Source organism: Polypterus senegalus, chromosome 2 (assembly GCF_016835505.1).
Source record: "Polypterus senegalus isolate Bchr_013 chromosome 2, ASM1683550v1, whole genome shotgun sequence".
NCBI lineage: Eukaryota > Metazoa > Chordata > Cladistia > Polypteriformes > Polypteridae > Polypterus > Polypterus senegalus.
Window position 1 is genome coordinate 141949427 of NC_053155.1, and position 19292 is coordinate 141968718.

The window sequence follows — 19292 nt, forward strand, 5'->3', positions numbered from 1 at the left end:
GCTGTTTTGAGCATGGAGATTTGTTCAGCGCATTTATTTTATAGTAATTAAATCACTGGCTGTCAATGGAGTCTTTATTTTTTATATCTAAAGAAGATTGCACTGATAATATTTAGGGAGATTAGGGATTTTAGCTAGCTAGATTTTCTAGGGCTACTAATTGATACTCAATAACTCTAGAGTTTTGTGTACATTCTGCTGTTTCTTCCAAAGCATTATAATGATTATATAAAATTATATGGTGATATAGTGTTGATGCTGCTGACTTGTAGCTCATGGAATCTGAATTTGATTCCTTTTGGGCTTACTGGGAAATGTCCAACTTCTCCCTTTTTTTCTCTCATATTCCAAAGGAATTTGCAGTGGATTAACAGCTGACCCTAAATTAGCCTAAAGAAATTCTAAAGAAATTTTTTGTGCCAATATTTTTGTACAGCAATATCCTCTTCCTCATGCCTGCTGGTCCTTTGATAGACTCCAGGCAATTACCGCAATGCAAAAAAATTAAAAAGTCCAGAACTAGGAAAAAATTCAAAATTCAAGTTGAATATTCTATACAAATGATGGTACCCTTACTCATCCTGTAAATTTGTACAACAACACTTAAATGCCACTCGTTGCCTTTACATTTTACAAATATTTTTTTTTTATAAAACGGACTTGATTCCACTGTAATGTTACTTGGTACTATTTTTTTAAATAATCCTGCACACCTGTCTGTGAGAACTAAACAAAAAAGGAAGAGGTTACAGAATAGCTTACACGAAGACACACACAGTACAAATAATGTAGAATAAAAGTAGGAGACCATTCAGAACCGAGAAGGTACCTAATCTAGCAAGATGACAGCTACCATTCTCCCCTCATCCTCTCTCATAGTTTCATCTTTTATAATTACATTAGCAATTTTCTGTGTGCTGAGTGTTAAATACAGCAAGAGTGTGCATTAGTTGCAATTTAATGTCATATGTTCAGTGTTTTTTTTTTTCTTTCTTTCTAAAAAGTTTAATTTCAAGTTCATATTATACATTGGAAGACAACCTGAAATTCATTATTGTCCCTTTACATAGTGTACTATGTTTGTATGAATTTCTTAATGGAGTATTTTGTAAATCTCTCCAGAATTACTATGAAGTCCATATATTCAATTTCTTACTGCTTATATAACCTGTTATATTACATTTTCAGCATTCACTTTTATCTATACTAATAAAAGGCAAAGCCCTCACTCACTCACTCACTCATCACCAATTCTCCAACTTCCCGTGTAGGAAGAAGGCTGAAATATGGCAGGCTCATTCCTTACAGCTTACTTACAAGAGTTAAGCAGGTTTCATTTCGGAATTCTACGTGTAACGGTCATAACTGGAACCTACTTATGTACATATATACACGGCCATAGCCTGCAGCTCGGTCGCTGTGTGAGGCGGAGTTGCGTCCTGCATCATCACGCTTCCCACGTAATTGAGTGCCTGCCCATATAAGGCCATCCGTCAGCAGCAATCCAATAGACACCCTGCCGCTAAATATTCGCGGGTGAAGGACTGTGCTTATGCAAACGAAGATGAGATGGTCAGGAATAAACTAGTGTTTATTACAAACTCCGCAAAAGTGTGAGAGAAATTTTTAAGTGCCGGGTCTTAGCTAACATTAAATAAAGCCGTGGACATCGGAAGATCGCACGAGATAGCACAGCTGAGAACCTTCGATGCATGTACTCCAAGCGGCTCACGTGAACTGACTGAGTACACGGAGAACAAGCAAGAGCTTGTTATCCATTTTCCTCTCGGATAGATACACCCCACCTGACCTCTAATTTACAAACTAACCAGCGTATGATTTACTAAACTATAATAAGACTGTGACGATGCAGGTTCGACTCCATGCTCCCATTGCTGTTCAGGAGCCCTTGAACCCAACACCATCGATAGATATAACCGAGGTGAGCTAGACAATGAGACAACATTTGAGCAAGGGGATGGTTCAAAAAGATACATAGTGCTTTTATTGAAAACGGTCAACAAAACAGTGTTCAATAAATAGTGCAGTTCATTCAAAAAAGTTTCATAAATAAATAATCCGATAAAACGTGGAGGTTAAAACAGCAAAAAAAAACACAATTCTTCAAAGCGAGGTTAAAACGTTCAACAGGAAGCAGTTTTTAAAACAAACGACAATGCCAAGCTCTGTGCTTCTTTTCGGTTAGCGTCTCACCTGCTTCTCCCATATGGGCTCTTCAACAGGCGAGACGCTCTCTCTGCAGCTGCCCTTTTCTAACTCAGACACAGGTCTTGAGACCTCCCGATCCTGGCTTCGGTCTGGCACTCATCCCAGGCCTGAGACTTGGACTCCTTAGTCTCCAGGATGCCCACACCAAGGACTGCAACACCAAGCCTCGAGACTCCCGCTGCCTTTCCGGTCTTCTGCGGCCAGTTGCCTTTCCCTGGTCACTCCCGCTACCTGATCGCTCAGCGGAGGCGACTTCAACGTACACCAGCTTCCTCGCAGCTGTCCACGAGTGCTTGTTCGCTCGCCCACACGCTCCACGTGTCTCTGTCTCTCTCTTGCACCGCCTTGCTTCCTCGCTCCCTGTAACCTCCGTCCTCTCTTTTTTTCCTCTCGTTCTTTTCTTTTCATCGATCTTCCTCCCAACCACCTCGAGCTTCTTTTATATTGCGAGGGGCCATAGCAGCTGCAGCACATTAGCCACGGGAGCAATCACGGATGTGGGCAGTTCCTTACCTGTGCACACGGTGAGAAACACCCACACCGCAGATCGCCCCGCGCCTTGCTACGACTACTACGCCCCCTCACGAAGCCACGAGCGCGGTGATCATTTATTTTAAAAAAAATGGCCTTTGCTAAACGAGCTGTGGACCCATAACACCACAATGACGTATACACTGGGGGGGAAAAAAAGTGGTATGCAATACAAGGCAGCGGAAATACTGTAAGACCCCCTTATGCATTAGTATTAGCTCAGGTGGCTTTTCCTCTAACAACAGGGAACATGCTGTTGGTGGCTGTTTTGTTCTTAAAGTGATAATGGCTAAAGAATTTGTGCAGAGGTAGTTTTAAAGTCTGTAATTTGTTTTCCTTTGCATTGTCCTTTGTGTAGGAACAATTATTTTATTGAAAGATGTTTTTTGCTTATTATAATTGTAAAAATGGGGAAATTTGGCTTTTTACATAAGCTCATTAATATAAAAATTTATTTATTATGACAACAACCAAATAAAGATCAGAATTACTGAAAAGAAAAAACTTCTGACTTTGCAATTACAGTGTCAGTAAGGCATTATACAAGTGTGTTGCAGTGTTTCTTGACACACTTCTGCTAAATAGTTCTTTGGCTGAAACTGGGCAGCATTATTCATAATGGGTCTTACTTTTGTCTTCATTCGCTCTTCCACTACCTGTAACTACCCTTTTTAATTAGCTTATTGATTGTGAGCCTCTCTTGAAGTGATGTTACTGGCCCAGCTCACCACAGCTTAAATAAATCACACTGACCTTTATAGAGTTGTAAAATATGTGAAGGATTTCTCCACTCACATTAAGGGAGTGTGTCATGAAAAAAATAAGCCTGCTCTGCCCTTTCTTATATAGTTTCTCTGTTTTAAAAAATTGACAGTCCAGCCTGTCAATGTTGTGACACCCAAAGTATGTGTAGCAGTGCACCATCTCTACATCAACTCTGAATAATCGGTTTTGCTGATGTTAAGTTACATACGGTTCTTTCTGCACCAAGAAACAAAGTTCTCTATCTGATTCATATCCTTGGTCTCATTCCCCCAACTTAATACATTGCTGAATCATCAGATAATTTTTGCAAGTGACATGACTTGGTGTTGTATTTGTAGTCTGAGGTGTACAGAGTGAAGAGAAGGAGGAAGATTTGAGTTTTGCTCATATCTATAATGAGATACACAGTCCTTGAGTCTCAAAAACTGCATGTCCCTTACAGTACATTATCCAGGACACTATAGCCGTATCCACTGGCATATCTATGAGTTCACCCCTTTACAGGGACGGCTATATGGTTTTATGAGCTCTGAATTTGAAAACTGGAGCAATGCAGAATGGTTTCCACTGCAGAGTCATATTTGCAGCCTTAATGACAGACTGAACAGGTAACAGAGGCTTCCACAAGACTTGATCAAAAACAGGCTTTTAAGAACTTGAGAACTGACTCCATCTGGACCCACCGTTTTTAATTTTTCTAGCCTCTTCAGTTGTCTCCTTACTTAGCCATACGTTATGAACTGCCCAAACTAATGATGAGAGGCAGATTCATCACTGGACACTGCAGATGGAGTGGTTGTAGATGTTGATGGGGGGTTTCAGGGGGTCGGGGTGCAGTGGGAGGGAAAAATATATCAAAAATTAGTTCAGGGTATTAACTTTGCCCACTTCTGACACTTGGACCCTGAATTGCTTCAGTCTAATAATTATGCACAGCTTACTTTTCCTGTTATATTGAGAGAGTGTTTTTTCTGTTCTAGCTCCCCTTTTTTCACTTACTGTAGCTTTTACTTGAGCACTTGCTGGACATCCTTCACAGTCTCTTTGTTATCAGGTTTGAATGCTCTCTTCTCATTCAGGAGACTCTTTAGCATCTTTAGTAACCCAAGACTTGTTTGGAAAGCAACACACCATTTGTGAGGGTACCGCACAGTGAACACAGAAGTTAGTACAGTCTATGGAGCAGTGACCTAGTCCCTCAATATCATCCTCGGGTGATTTGCTCATCATTTTCTTATTCAATCATTTGGAAGCAATTAGCGTTGTACTTTTAGTTAAATAGTCACACCTCCAACTTCATCCTAAAAAAAATGTAAAATATAATATCGAATACCAGTTTACAAGTTTATCCTTTTCCATAAAGTATGTCTCCTTTCACTCTGGGTGCATTTTGAGGTTAAAGTTGTTTACTTGTGCATGTTTGTATGCTTGTATATACTGTACATAATGGGATTGTGGTGGTTAGTCATTTAACAACAAAGTGAAAAACTGGCCTAAGTAGGGTTACCAAACCAATTGAGAGTATTTTATCTTTATTGTTTGTATTTTTAAGTTGGTCTTTAAAAAAAAAAAAAACTATTAAGTCAAGCAAACTAAAATTGTTGTATATCTGTATAAAGTGTACTTTATGATTTTAATCTATTGTAAAAATATTTTTAGGATGTACAAGGATGAAACGTCAAAGGACAATAACCAGCAGTGACAGTTCCGACAATGAAAGTGAGTACCAAGTAGCACTATTCAAAAAATCTTTCATTTTTTTACATCCTAAATTTACTGAGCAAACATAGTTTTAATCACTTCTTTATTTGAGCTATTAATGGTGGGTGGTCTAAATGATTCAATTACATTTTTAGCTGCTAAAATTAATTTATTAAACATAATTTTATTGTTTAACTTATTCATATGTTCTTTGGTGCTTCTCCACCACTACCATATTTAAATGTATATTTTTGGTAGTCAGTAGTACACACACAATATTGGAAGATGTACATAAGCTCCATTCATTTTATGTTAATGTAGGGGAAAATGCATAAAGCAAAATACACTTTGGATCTTGGCTGTTTGAAGCTTGACTTAAGTAGTACAGTAGTAAATAGGCACTGGTGTGTGCAATTTTTTTTGGCACTAATGGTTAATCAACTAACCAATAATCAAGGTTTCACTGTATCTCAGTATTATGAATTCTCCTCTTCTAAAGCACTTTATAAATGCTTCATTTTTAATTTGATTCATTCAGTCACACCAATATGATGATTCTAGTAGTCCCTGCAGGCTACAACATATGTCTGCATTAATGATTTTTGTTTATATTAATTAGTGGTTTCTTTTGGAACAATATTAAACTTGTATGAAAAACAAGGTAGTCTCAACTAACTTAAATTTAACCTAAATACAGTATTAACTCATACCTGGTGATTGCAAACAAGAAGAAACATTTCAGAACATCATAAATTAAAGTACACCTTTTAATACATTATGTTTGTGACAAAATGCCATTTCACCATGACAAACCACTCTGCATTACAGTAACAGTCACATCACATTACATTAATGGTAATATGATGATAAGCCACAATGTTATAACAACAGATTGATACTATAGAACAAGTTTGTATCACTTTCAGGTCTCACAGTTTTCATAATTTTCTACTGTCCATTATAAAGTCTTAATGTCAAAACTACACCTTTTGAATGATATTTCAAGAAGCAATGCACAAAAACATTTTCATGTGATTTGCACTGTCTTCCGATCATTCACCCAGCATCCCCCTTCCGTGCGGAGCTCTCGCTTCTGGAGTCAAGTACCCTCAGGCACAGTGCAACCTGTGCTGGGGAGTTTGACTGTGTGGTACACATGTCATACCGTAATGCAGATGTCCTAAGGTGAGCTAAAGAAAGAAACTTCCTGTGGAGTAGAAGGGCAGCAGATGTCTTTGACTGCTTGTACTTCTCTGCGCACATTAAGCATCTATTGTTTGGAGTTGATACTAGTGCTGAGCAATATTCAATATCACGATAATTATCCAGTATATCATGGTATTATGATGTTTACTGTATCGATATTTAAATATATGTTAATAAAGATAATACAACTTTGCCTCCAGAGCACCAGCACTCTGTCAAAAGGTGTATTGCAAACTATACACTGTATTTCAAAATTTATCCAGACAAACAATTTCCAGAAAGAGAATTTGCTTTTATTTATATATACACTGCTCAAAAGAATTAAAGGAACACTTTTTAATCAGAGTATAGCATAAAGTCAATGAAACTTATGGGATATTAATCTGGTCAGTTAAATAGCAGAGGGGGTTGTTAATCCGTTTCAGCTGCTGTGGTGTTAATGAAATTAACAACAGATGCACTAGAGGGGCAACAATGAGATGGCCCCCAAACCAGGAATGGTTTAACAGGTGGAGGCCACTGACATTTTTCCCTCCTCGTCTTTTCTGACTGTTCCTTCACTAGTTTTGCATTTGGCTACAGTCAGTGTCACTACTGGTAGCATGAGGCGATACCTGGACCCTACAGAGGTTGCACAGGTAGTCCAACATCTCCAGGATGGCACATCAATACATGTCATTGCCAGAAGGTTTGCTGTGTCTCCCTGCACAGTCTCAAGTGCATGGAGGAGATTCTAGGAGACAAGCAGTTACTCTAGGAGAGCTGGAGAGGGCCATAGAAGGTCTATAACCCATCCGCAGGACCAGTATCTGCTCCTTTGGGTAAGGAGGAACAGGATGAGCACTGCCAGAGCCCTACAAAATGACCTCCAGCAGGCCACTGGTGTGAATGTCTCTGACCAAACAACCAGAAAGACTTCATGACGGTGACCCAAGGGCCCCATGTCCTCTAATGGGCCCTGAGCTCACTGCCCAGCTGCATGCAGCTCGATTGGCATTCGCCATAGAATACCAGAATTGGCAGATGCACCACTGGTGCTCTGTGCTTTTTACAGTTGAGAGCAGGTTCACCCTGAGCACGTGACAGAAGTGAAAGGGTCTGGAGAAGCCATGGAGAACATTATGCTGCCTGTAACATCATTCAGCATGAGCAGTTTAGTGGTGGGTTAATGATTGTCTGGGGAGGCATATCCATGGAGGGTCACACAGACCGCTACAGGCTTGACAAAGGCACCTTGGCTGCCATTAGGTATCAGGATGAAATCCTTGGACCCATTGTCAGACCCTATGCTGGTACAGTGGCTCCTGGTGCACGACAATTCCTGGCCTCATGTGGTGAGAGTATGCAGGCAGTTCCTGGAGGATGAAGGAATTGATACCATTGACTGGCCACCACACTTTCCTGACCTAAATCCAATAGAACACCTCTGGGACATTATGTTTTGGTCCATCCAATGCCACCAGGTTGCACCTCAGACTGTCCAGGAGCTCAGTGATGCCCTGGTCCAGATCTGGAAGGAGATCCCCCACAACACCATCTGTCATCTCATTAGAAGCATGCACCGATGTTGTCAGGCATGTATACAAGAATACGGGCCATACAAAGTGCTGCGTACAATTTTGAGTTGCTGCAATTAAATTTTGGCAAAATGGACTAGCCTGCCACATAATTTTTTCACTCTGATTTTTGGGGCGTCTTTGAATTCAGGGCTCTGTAGGTTGATCATTTTCATTTCCATCAAACGATGTGGCATCCTTTCGTTCCTAACACATTACCAAGTCTATATCAGTATAGATATCCAGGAGGATTTCTTTTTCCCATTGAGATCTGATGTGTTTTCAAAGTGTTCCTTTAATTTTTTTGAGCAGTTTATTATAAACTATAAAAAATCCCTGCAAAATAATATTATAACTATCTTTTTCTGGACCAACCACCAAAAACTCCTTACTCAAACAGATACTTTAGTACTACTTGTTGTGCAGACGTAGAGATCATGTGCTTTTATTAATTCAGTATTCAGAGAACTGTCACAGATTTGGGGATAGAAAGACCAGCTTATCAAGACTGTTGGGCTTGAGTGATGCTCTGTGTCACTTAATGTTTCTACTGATTGCGGGTTTTTGGAGTTTTCTTAACCCAGTTATACATGGAACTTCCCAGAGACACTATTATATACATATACTTCAGATGTTTAGTGACCCGACCGGTGGCGTAGCTAGCTTGCTGAAGTCCCCTGTGCAGCGCACTGAGGTGGACCCCTCCTGTCTAGCATAACTGTTGGTAATTAATTCGCAACTAGATCCTAGGGGCCTGCTGGGCATTGGTGTCACGCTGGTGAAAAACAAACCGGGTCTCTAAATGAAATTTGTAATAACTTTTTAAATTGCTTTATTACAGCCACTGTAATAAAAATAAATTAATTGTGAGAATGGAATGTGGGAGGTGTGGGTAGTAGTAGTAGTCGTACATAAACATATGTAAAATGTGGACCTGCTTACTTTTCCAAGACAACTTTGTGAAAGAAGATGATTAAAATGTAATACAAGCTAGAAGGTAGAAACTGTTCTGTGCTATAAAATGAAACAATTTCAATTTGTAGCAAATTTAAACAAGACAGGCTAACAGGATACTAGTACACAATCTACCTGTTTTACACAAGTTCTGAGAAAATAGACATCATAATGTGGCCACTAAGACATACTAAGGTACACAATAAAACAGATTATAGATGTGTTAAACCGTTAAAGCTTACAAAAATGGATCTGACTGACAAGTCACAAATCATATTACTTATAATATCACTTCTTCTTTTGGCTGCTCCTGTTAGGGGTTGCCACAGCGGGTACCTTAAAATACTCACTTGCATGCCTTCTGTTTTGCAAAAGCCTAAAAATGTTTGACGAGTCAAGCTGTCTAGCATGCTTATTTTCGATTAAAAGTACAACCAAGCCACTAAGCTTGTCTTGCTATGTGGTGCATCTGAGGTAATTTTTGATGAGTTTTAACTTGGACAATGGTCATTCACACAGCGCGACAGCACTGGTACAGACAGCAGTAACATTTAAGCCGTGCAAACATCACTGGAAGTAGACGACAATGCACAATGATCTATCAGCAACAGTTCAGATACTTTGAAAACTTGGTTGACAGGATAGATTTAAAACATGCACGAAATGACAACATTTGAGCAGAAAACGCCGGTGAAATGTCTGTGCAACAGTATGGCGTTCAACGAGAAGAACGGCGGCAGCATACCATCCGTTGTTGGCCATTGAGTTCAGAGTTTATGATAACGACATTGAACATCCTGACATGCAGTGAGGTTCATGGCCGGTGAGGGACTGACTCCTTTAGAGTTGGATTTACAAATATACCCAAAGGACTGGTTTATTCCTATTCAGTTGACGGCCTGCAGATTGACTACTGGTTATGTTTCATCTTGCCTCAGAATTCTTTACACACACATAGGTAAGGTACATATTTGGCTAAGAAAGTATGATACATTTAGAGCAGTGCGAGAACATTTGCACTGCACCCTCCATGTGTTCTAAATTTGCTGTTGTAATTCCACAATTAATATTCATTCAATACAAGTGAAAGTATTGAGTGGTGTACAAAAATGGATTTAAATTTTGACCTTAATTGAAATATTTAGTTGTTTTAAAAAGCTTTTAATTCTGACGCTTTATTCAATTTTAATACACTGTTCAACAAAAGGATAAGAAAACAAAAGAATATTTTATTTAAGGTCACAATTTAAATATTGGATATTTTTTTTTTCTTAGTCTGATCCCATTTGTTATAAAATTGAAAACTGTTTATGGTCTTACCTTTATTTATAAATGAAGTGCATACGCCTATCCTTCTCCACAAAAATCTCTAACTTTCTTGTAAAAGTCCTCCTTATTTTCCTTTAGTTTTAAAAATGTTAATCTTACATTTTGTCAGTCAGTCGGAACAAAAAATAAAAATAACCGGACCACTTCAGTGCCCTTGACTTTGATATCGCTAACTTATTGGCACCTGGAACATATGCAGAGAAGAGCAGCAGCAACAAGAACCTGTTGGGCTCACATCCGCCCCCTCAAGTGCGGCACGGAACTGTCTGCCTCAGCTTGTACCTTTTTCACTGCGGTTTTATGTCCAATCAGCAAGACTAAATCTTCACACACATTCATTAAAGATATTAGCCAGAGTGTGGAAAGTCAGGGAGTATAATAAACATGTCTGCAAACATTATATTGGCGACAAACAGAGAGACGGCAACAGGCACGTGACAACTACGTGCATAAACCCAGTGTTTACTTTTCATGATGACAGGTGCCGCATCTGCCTCCCCTGACTGCACATCCCTTTCGTGACTGTGAAACCACTGTTTCAGTTAAGTAATTAAAAATAAAAATCTGTACAGCCCAGAGTAGGCCTTCCAAGCTCACAGATCCTTGTGCTTTGCACAATCTGCACAGTCCATTGCTACACCACTGGACCCGACATCTATACATACTGTGCAGAATGTATAAATAAAGCCACAAATAACCATAACTATTTTTTTAATATTTAATATTTCCTAAATAACATAGAATAATAACAAATTAGACAGTAATGTTGTACTACTCAGCACAATAATCACCGTTACCACAGTTGTATATTTGTGATCACTTAACAACATGGCTCCTGGCACATTGAGCAGCAGTCAAGCTTTTTGCAGTCCAGTGATACTGGAAATATGTGGCACCTTTTTGTGTGTTTGTTTTTTTTTTTATTATCCACTTTTGCTTGAGTTTTGAGTAAGTTTTTAAATACTGTATATATGTCGGGGGTGTCTCCAACCTTTTTTCCCCCTGAGAGCTACTTGTACAAAATGAAAATGGCAGAGAGGTACTCATGTTTTATAACGTTTATTCTCATAGCTTATTTCAACCCAAACAAACTGAATAAGCTTGTTTTGCCTGAACATTTACAAAATGTTGGTGTCCACAACTCACATTTTGCATTAAAACATCACAAAAATTATTTAGTTCACCTGCAAGTGCATTTTGTATGTCTATGCATTTTCTAGTGAATCTCACACTATTTAATTAAACATGAATGCTGTCAAAACAAAACAATGCAATTACAAATACACATATTTTACTTATTCATTTTTCATTTTGTTACATTTCACTGTTTCACTTCACAAGAGTATTCACAAGTCCAGTTGCATGTGTGATGTGCTTTTTAGTTCGTCAAATGACTGGCAGTGCATGGAGTCAACAAGAGGAGTGTATGGTGGAGTGTAGCCACTTAGGTTCACTCTTATCGAATCATTTAAATGTTCATCTGTCAGTCTTGTTCTGAACTTTGATTTCATGATATTCATGTCTGAAAAGGCAGACTCACAGAGGTATGTAGACCTAAACAAGCAGACATTTTCAGAGCTGCTTGGTGAAGATTCTTATAGTTATCTGGCTCTACTAAGCTCCAGAAATGCTGAGAATGCTGTTGAGACTTTAACTGCACATTACTTTGAAGGTTTACTAATATATAATATATGAAATCCAATGTCTGTATGTTTTTCTGCTTTTCATGAGAACTACTTAACGGATTTAGATTGGGGTTTTTTTCTATAATTTGCTTGAACATTCCAGTTGATTTTGCAACTTCTCTCATTTCGCTATGTATCATGGTTAGCTTGTGGTACCAATTTATTTGTGCGAATCCGACAAACACACAGCAGGCCAAGGGGAGGGGCCTTCCTCACTCACTCTCCAGCTTCGGGGCATGTACCTTAACTCCGCTTAGCTAGCGAATAAAAGAACAATTGAATTCAACTTTGTTTGATATTTAAAATAAAGTGTTACTTAGCTCTTCATGAGTTTGAGTCCGGATATTCTCTTAAGTGTATGCCACATTGAAAAGATAAATTGCAATTCAGATTATGGATTGTGATTTTGTATTAAAAGGATCTTGATATGATTTTTTTTGGAAAGATCGCCCACCCCTAATTTGACTAATCAAGTTTTCAAATTTATGTAGGATTCATTAACCCTTTGGCGAGCCACTTGGAAAGGGGTTACGAGCTACCGGTAGCTCGCGAGCGACGTGTTGGAGACCCCTGATATATATTATTGCCATAACAGAAAGTGATGAGCCTAGTTTGTGAAATAACAGCATTCCAAAAGAAGTGAGTGTGTAAAATGAATAGATAAAATGCTGTAAACCTATCTTACTATTCTTCTTGCTTTTTAAAGTAATTCCTCTTCAACATTTGTAGGCCCTTCCACATCCTTCTCATCTGGTAAATATGTTGGCAAAACGGGTACATCGATCAACGAGCCAAAGAAACCGGCTGAGGTAAGGAATACATTTGGTTAATGTTTCTACGTAGCTTGTTTATTGCATGTAAATGATATAAAATTATCGCACTTTAATATATTAACTAACAAAACTACTTAAAGGATAAATTTGGCATTTTCCAGTTCCAATTTATTCTATAGGGAAGCATGAGGTGTTTATTGTTACTTTCGTATAGGAATTTTGGGGCCTTTTCATACACTTGAAGTGAATAATATTTAAAAAAATATATATATTGAGCTCAGGTCCACAGATAATCTGAACACAATTTTTTTGGTCTGTTTTGACTAATTTCTCTACTGTAAAATTCTTGTCTTATCTGCGAGTATATATGGGAATTTAATTTTGAACCTAGAATTTGTATAAAATGTGCTTCGTAGACTAAATGGCAAATATGAGATTGGGTCTGAGATACAGAACACTATATTGTCCATGTAAAGAGTGCCTCTTTTTCAGGCCTTTTCTTTTTTGATTAATTTTAGATACAAATGAAGATTAAATGAATTAAAGTGGTTCACTAACAGAGCCTCTGGAGGCTGAGATTTAGGAGACGATTTTAAACAGTTTTCAAAAATTTCATACTGGGTGGGTTGTCTTTGATAAGTACAGATTGATTTACAGATACTATAGAAGGGAACACTATTCTTTTAGCTAAAACATTTACCGGTATCTTAACAACACTAAAGAATGCCTGATAAAGTGTTTTTGGTAGATCAAGTTTTTTAGCTTTCAGAAACAGTATTACTAGTAACTTGTTAACTGAATGGGATAAACTTTACTCTGTTTGCTTTGCTGTGATATCTTACTCAATAGCTTATTTTGTAGATCATTACTTTTTTGATCTTAAAAAAAAAAAAAAAAGAGGAAAAATGTCCAAAATTATCAGAGTTGTTATGTTTTGTCAGTGTTAATCATGCCACAGCTTGCTTATTATGTTTCAGTTTCTGACAATTACAAATTTATAATAGTATTTTATATTTAGTTGGACTTATGTTCCTATTAATAAATGACTTGAAACTATTATTAAAGGCATATTTTAACCTTCAAGTAGATCAACCCTTCCCTTATTTCTGCACAGATCTGGTGTGTATCTTAGCTGATTTTGCTAAGTTAATTTTTTTTTATACAGCATTAATCTCTGTTAACATGTGCCAAATAGGACTTCTATAGCTTCACAATGCTGAGTCTGCAGACGTTTTACAAGCTTTTGTTTCTTTCTCTAAATTTTAAAACTGTCTTTTCTATAAACTGAAAACTTATAGAGGAAATGTGTTGTACCTCTTATTTCATATGTAACAAATCATGATTCTTGTGCAAAATTCTCGTACTGAAGATGATCAAGAATATTGCTAATATCTGACCTACTGCAAGCTGAAAAGTTAGATTGAGTCACATGGACTTGAACATTTTGATTTAAAAGCAGAAAATGTCCTCACTGGTTTTTTTTTTTCTTTTCAGCCTATACTTTTATGTAAGCTATTCCATTCCGACCGCACTCTGTAACAAAGCTCTGTATTACCTTTAATAAACCTGATGTCATGTAGGACACCAGGAGGGGCGTACCCTCCACCATCTAGGGCTACATATTGGGTTTGACCAGCACTAAATGCAGGACTAGCAAAGCAGCATAGTTCATGGCTGAATATGAATCTGCAAAAGCTAAATTTGTTTTATTGAGTCATTTCAGTGCTAATATAACCTTTCAGTGCTGTAACTTCTAAATCAGAGCTGATATTTCCACTAATACTGTATTTACCTGAATAGGCACTGCTTTTTCAGTTATTTTACTGAAAAAGGGAAGTTTGAAATAGACTTAGTTATTCAAGGCTACTTTTCCTCTGTAAAGGGTTAACGATAGTTTTCATACAAATAGGGAAGATTCTCAACAAAGTATTGTTTTATAATGTTTAAGAACATTTGTTGAAACAGAAGTGAAGAATTTCTTATTAAAAAAATTGAGACATCCTTAGGTCAGGAATAGACAACATTGGTTCTGGAGGGCTGCAGCGGCTATAGGTTTTCGTTCAAACCCAATTGTTTAATTAGAAATCAATGGTTGTCAGTCTCAGACCTTGCTTAACTTTATGGTATGTTAGTCTGTAATGTAAAGTTCTTCTATTATAGATTTTTCCCTTCTAATGAAATCCAAATGATTTGAAGCCTAAAAATTATAACTTTCAGTCTGTCACATTTTTCTCTTGTGTTTTATTAAACCAAATTGTAGCTGGTGAATCCACACAGGTATAAATGAAAACAAGTTAGATGGAAAACAGCTAGCTCTTTTGTCATTTAGATCTTATTACTAACAAGGAACTGTAGAAAACACTGAATGCAGCTGTTTAAGACTGAAATGAGCAATTAAGGGTGGGCAACCTTGACAAGTGAGACCACCAAAATGAAGCAGTAAAATTATCATTTGAGAAGTGCTTAATTAGCAATAATTGACTTCTTATTAAGAAACTAGGTTGGAACAAAAACCTGCTGCTACTGCGGGCCTCCAGGACTGACATTGCTTATCCCAGCCTTAAATAAATGATTTTTGGGGTGAACTGGTTGATAAGATTAAAACTTCAAAATGTTGTCAGTGATCCCAGTAATATTACAGTAGTATTACTGAAAAAAACGCAGACTCAATAAAGTTCTTCTTTGAAAGAACTTCTTCTCAAGAAGCTAAAATGGAAGGATTAATGAATCTATAAGTGGTGGAGCTTGTGAAAAGTTAGAAAAGTAAGATTCTTAGTTTTCTTCATTTCCCTATTGAGTGCTTGCAAACTTTTCTTATAGACATCACAAATGACAGTTAAGTAGTCTACATTACCTTTCTACCCTTCTATAGTTGCTTTTATGTTTAAAAATCATTGGATAGTTTTAAGTTTGATTGAAAAGTTTTCAGCAAAGAAGCCATGTTGATTCCGTTTATAAATGCTATCCAAAACTTGTGACCATACATGAGAAAGGGGAAGTAAATTTGGGTATTTTAAAAGTTTATGGTTAATTCAAGTTCAATGGTATACTTACAAAAGTGCTACCAGTTATCTAATTTATAGGTCAGTCTCCAAATCCTCCCTGCACACTTTCTTGATCAATAACCCAAAATACTTGAAGTCCACCTCTGCAGAGAGCTTGTTTGGAAGAGGACAGTTAGGACATTTGGATGTGCCTGTTCTTCTGGCTGCAACATATTCTGTCCTCAACGTCTACACCATAAACCACTAGAGACTATAGTTCCCCAAACGGGAAATAGTCCTAACCTTGGTTATGCTCTAATATTAGTGTCTAATCCATCAAAAGTCGAGATCCGGAAAAATATGGTTGAAAAAATGTAATAAAATTATCCTGTTCACACATTGCCCAAGCAAATCACTCTCAACGTGTTTGCTTGAAAATTTGCCACGACCTGGACTTTCATTGAAAGTTCCTTTGTGTTTTATTCTTGTTGCCTCAGGTGTTTAGAAAAGACCTGATTAGTGCCATGAAGCTTCCGGACTCTCACTACATTAACCCTGATGATTACTACCTCTTGGCAGACACTTGGAAGGAGGAGTGGGAGAAAGGGGTGCAGGTTCCTGCCAGTCCAGACACTATTCCACAGGCATCTCTCAGGTATGTTTTCTAAAATGTTTTAAAGACAATGCATTTTTATGATATTGTGGCTTTGTGTGTGTGTGTGTTTTAAATCCTATATAATCATCCACTAAAAGCAATTTGTGGGGGAATGTTTTTGGTATTATGTTTTGGCCTTTTTTTCCTTTTTCATATTTGAAGCTAGTTTTTGTTTGTGCTCATTTTAAGAAATTGGCTACTTTAAGACTGGATTTATACTTCACACAACACGACACTTGCTCCTGCGAATGCTTCTGCTACACAAGTGGTGTACTGTTTATACTTGTGCATGTACTTTATGTAAATCTGGAAGATTCCACCAGATGGCAGTGCAACAAGATATCCTCACGGTGAGAAAACAACGTTCAGCTTCGCTGCAAGGTTATTGTTAATGAAAACTAAAATCAAAACTGAAACTATTAATAAAAAAACATTTTTGGGAACTGAACTAAAATAATTAAACTAAACAAAACTATTAAAGTAGCTCAAAAGACTGAGATAAAATAATAATTTTCTAAAAATATTTTTAGTTTTCATAATAGCCAGACTTACACAAGGGCTAACCTGAGCTGTAAGGGTCCCAAATTAATCAACATATAAAGAATTTAATATTTGGTTTTTGATAAATATTCCTGCCGTTAGTCTTTTAACCCTTGTAACTTTTAACTCTAAAACAGAAAGTCATCCACCATGCATATATTCATCCAGTGATCGGCGGCTGGTGACAGAGGGCAGGTGTTCACACAGCATTAACGTGACAGAGCAAGCTGAATATGGGCGCATAATGCAATTTACTATGTGAGAATAGTGACAGTTCTTCAGGGGCTGATAGTGACAGCATGATAAATTCTGGTCCAAGTGTTAGTGAAGCATACCAAGGTGATGATTTTGCTTTGAATGTGCTCAACAACTTTCAAAGCTGCTGTTCACTGGATCTCCAGGGTTACAAGGGAGAAGTATTAGATACAGATAATCCCGTATAGAATTTCAGTCTTTTCATAAATGACTGCATGTTAGATGTAATTCTGACTAAGCCCAAGATACAGTATGTACAAGGCAATTAATAAAGCTGAACACACTAAGCAAAATTCCATTCTGCTTGAGTCCGATATCTGTTATAGTGAAATTTCATATTTCTTTGCACGTCTTGTATATCAAGATGTAATTCAAATGCCTAAAGTCAGAATGTGCTGGTCAACATAACCTTTACTGTATGGACAGAAAAATCACAAGTGAGTAACGTTTGTTTATTTCTCAAGTGTCTATATTTTGTTGACAATGATTCACCTGCCTCTTGAAAATAAAACGGCACTAATCGAAAGATCAACATATTGTTGCTGACCAATCACTTTTGCTTTAAAAAGGTTGTTTACTAATGAAGCGATACAAACCTTGTAAAACTCATGAGCTGGCAACATCTCTTGACCTACCTACCTGTAGTTCATTAGAGAGTCTGCCGACTGGTGAAAAACTAAATCTGATCATGTGTTTTTGTAATTATTCTATGTTTATTTATTTAACTTTTTTAGTTTTATATTCATAGGTCAAAGTACCTGATATTGCGAAAATAATCCAGAGGCAGAATTATGTTTTAAAGTATTTGTCTCCCTCTTCAATCTTTCCCTCGCTCTCAAAAAATAGTTGAAACACCATTCTCTTTTTGTTCTTAATATCAGCCATGTCACACATACTGCATATACAGTGGGATGCAAAAGTTTGGGCAACCTTGTTAATAGTCATTATTTTCCTGTATAAAATGTTGGTTGTTACGATAAAAAATGTCATTTAAATATATCATATAGGAGACACACACAGTGATATTTGAGAAGTGAAATGAAGTTTATTGGATTTACAGAATGTGTAATGTGTGCAATAATTGTTCAAACAAAATCAGGCAGGTGCATAAATTTGGGCACCACAAAAAAGAAATGAAATCAATATTTAGTAGATCCGCCTTTTGCAGAAATTACAGCCTCTAAACGCTTCCTGTAGGTTCCAATGAGAGTCTGGATTGTGTTTGAAGGTATTTTGGACCATTCCTCTTTACAAAACATCTCTAGTTCATTCAGGTTTGATGGCTTCCGAGCATGGACAGCTCTCTTTAACTCACACCACAGATTTTCAATTATATTCAGGTCTGGGGACTGAGATGGCCATTCCAGAACGTTGTACTTGTTCCTCTGCATGAATGCCTTAGTGGATTTTGAGCAGTGTTTCGGGTTGTTGTCTTGTTGGAAGATCCAGCCCCGGCGCAGCTTCAGCTTTGTCACCGATTCCTGGACATTGGTCTCCAGAATCTGCTGATACTGAGTGGAATCCATGCGTCCCTCAACTTTGACAAGATTCCCAGTCCCTGCACTGGCCACACAGCCCCACAGCATGATGGAACCACCACCATATTTTACTGTAGGTAGCAGGTGTTTTTCTTGGAATACTGTGTTCTTTTTCCTCCATGCATAACGCCCTTGTTATGCCCAAATAACTCAATTTTAGTTTCATCAGTCCACAGCACCTTATTCCAAAATGAAGCTGGCTTGTCCAAATGTGCTTGAGCATACCTCAAGCGGCTCTGTTTGTGCTGTGGGCGGAGAAAAGGCTTCCTCTGCATCACTCTCGCATACAGCATCTCCTTGTGTAAAATCGCGAATGGTTGAGCGATGCACAGTGACTCCATCTGCTGCAAGATGATGTTGTAGGTCTTTGGTGCTGGTCTGTGGGTTGACTCTGACTGTTCTCACCATTCGTCACTTCTGTCTATCCGAAATCTTTCTTGGTCTTCCACTTCGAGCCTTAACTTGAACTGAGCCTGTGGTCTTCCATTTCCTCAATATGTTCCTAACTGTGGAAACAGACAGCTTAAATCTCTGGGACAGCTTTCTGTATCCTTCCCTAAACCATGATGGTGAACAATCTTTGTCTTCAGG

At 37.7% G+C, this 19292-nt stretch overlaps 1 protein-coding gene across 4 annotated transcripts in view; it reads left to right on the plus strand.

The window, feature by feature from the left end:
* jade3 (jade family PHD finger 3) overlaps positions 1-19292 on the plus strand; it is a 67878-nt gene that overhangs the window by 18935 nt on the left and 29651 nt on the right. For 3 of the 4 annotated variants that reach the window (XM_039744726.1, XM_039744728.1, XM_039744729.1), the window contains exons 3-5: positions 5185-5244; positions 12686-12765; positions 16211-16368. In XM_039744726.1, coding sequence (XP_039600660.1) covers positions 5196-5244; positions 12686-12765; positions 16211-16368 — 287 coding nt within the window. In that variant the 5' untranslated portion in view covers positions 5185-5195. Of the gene's footprint in view, positions 1-5184; positions 5245-12447; positions 12596-12685; positions 12766-16210; positions 16369-19292 lie in introns of all 4 variants that reach the window. The other variant, XM_039744730.1, reaches the window with a different exon arrangement.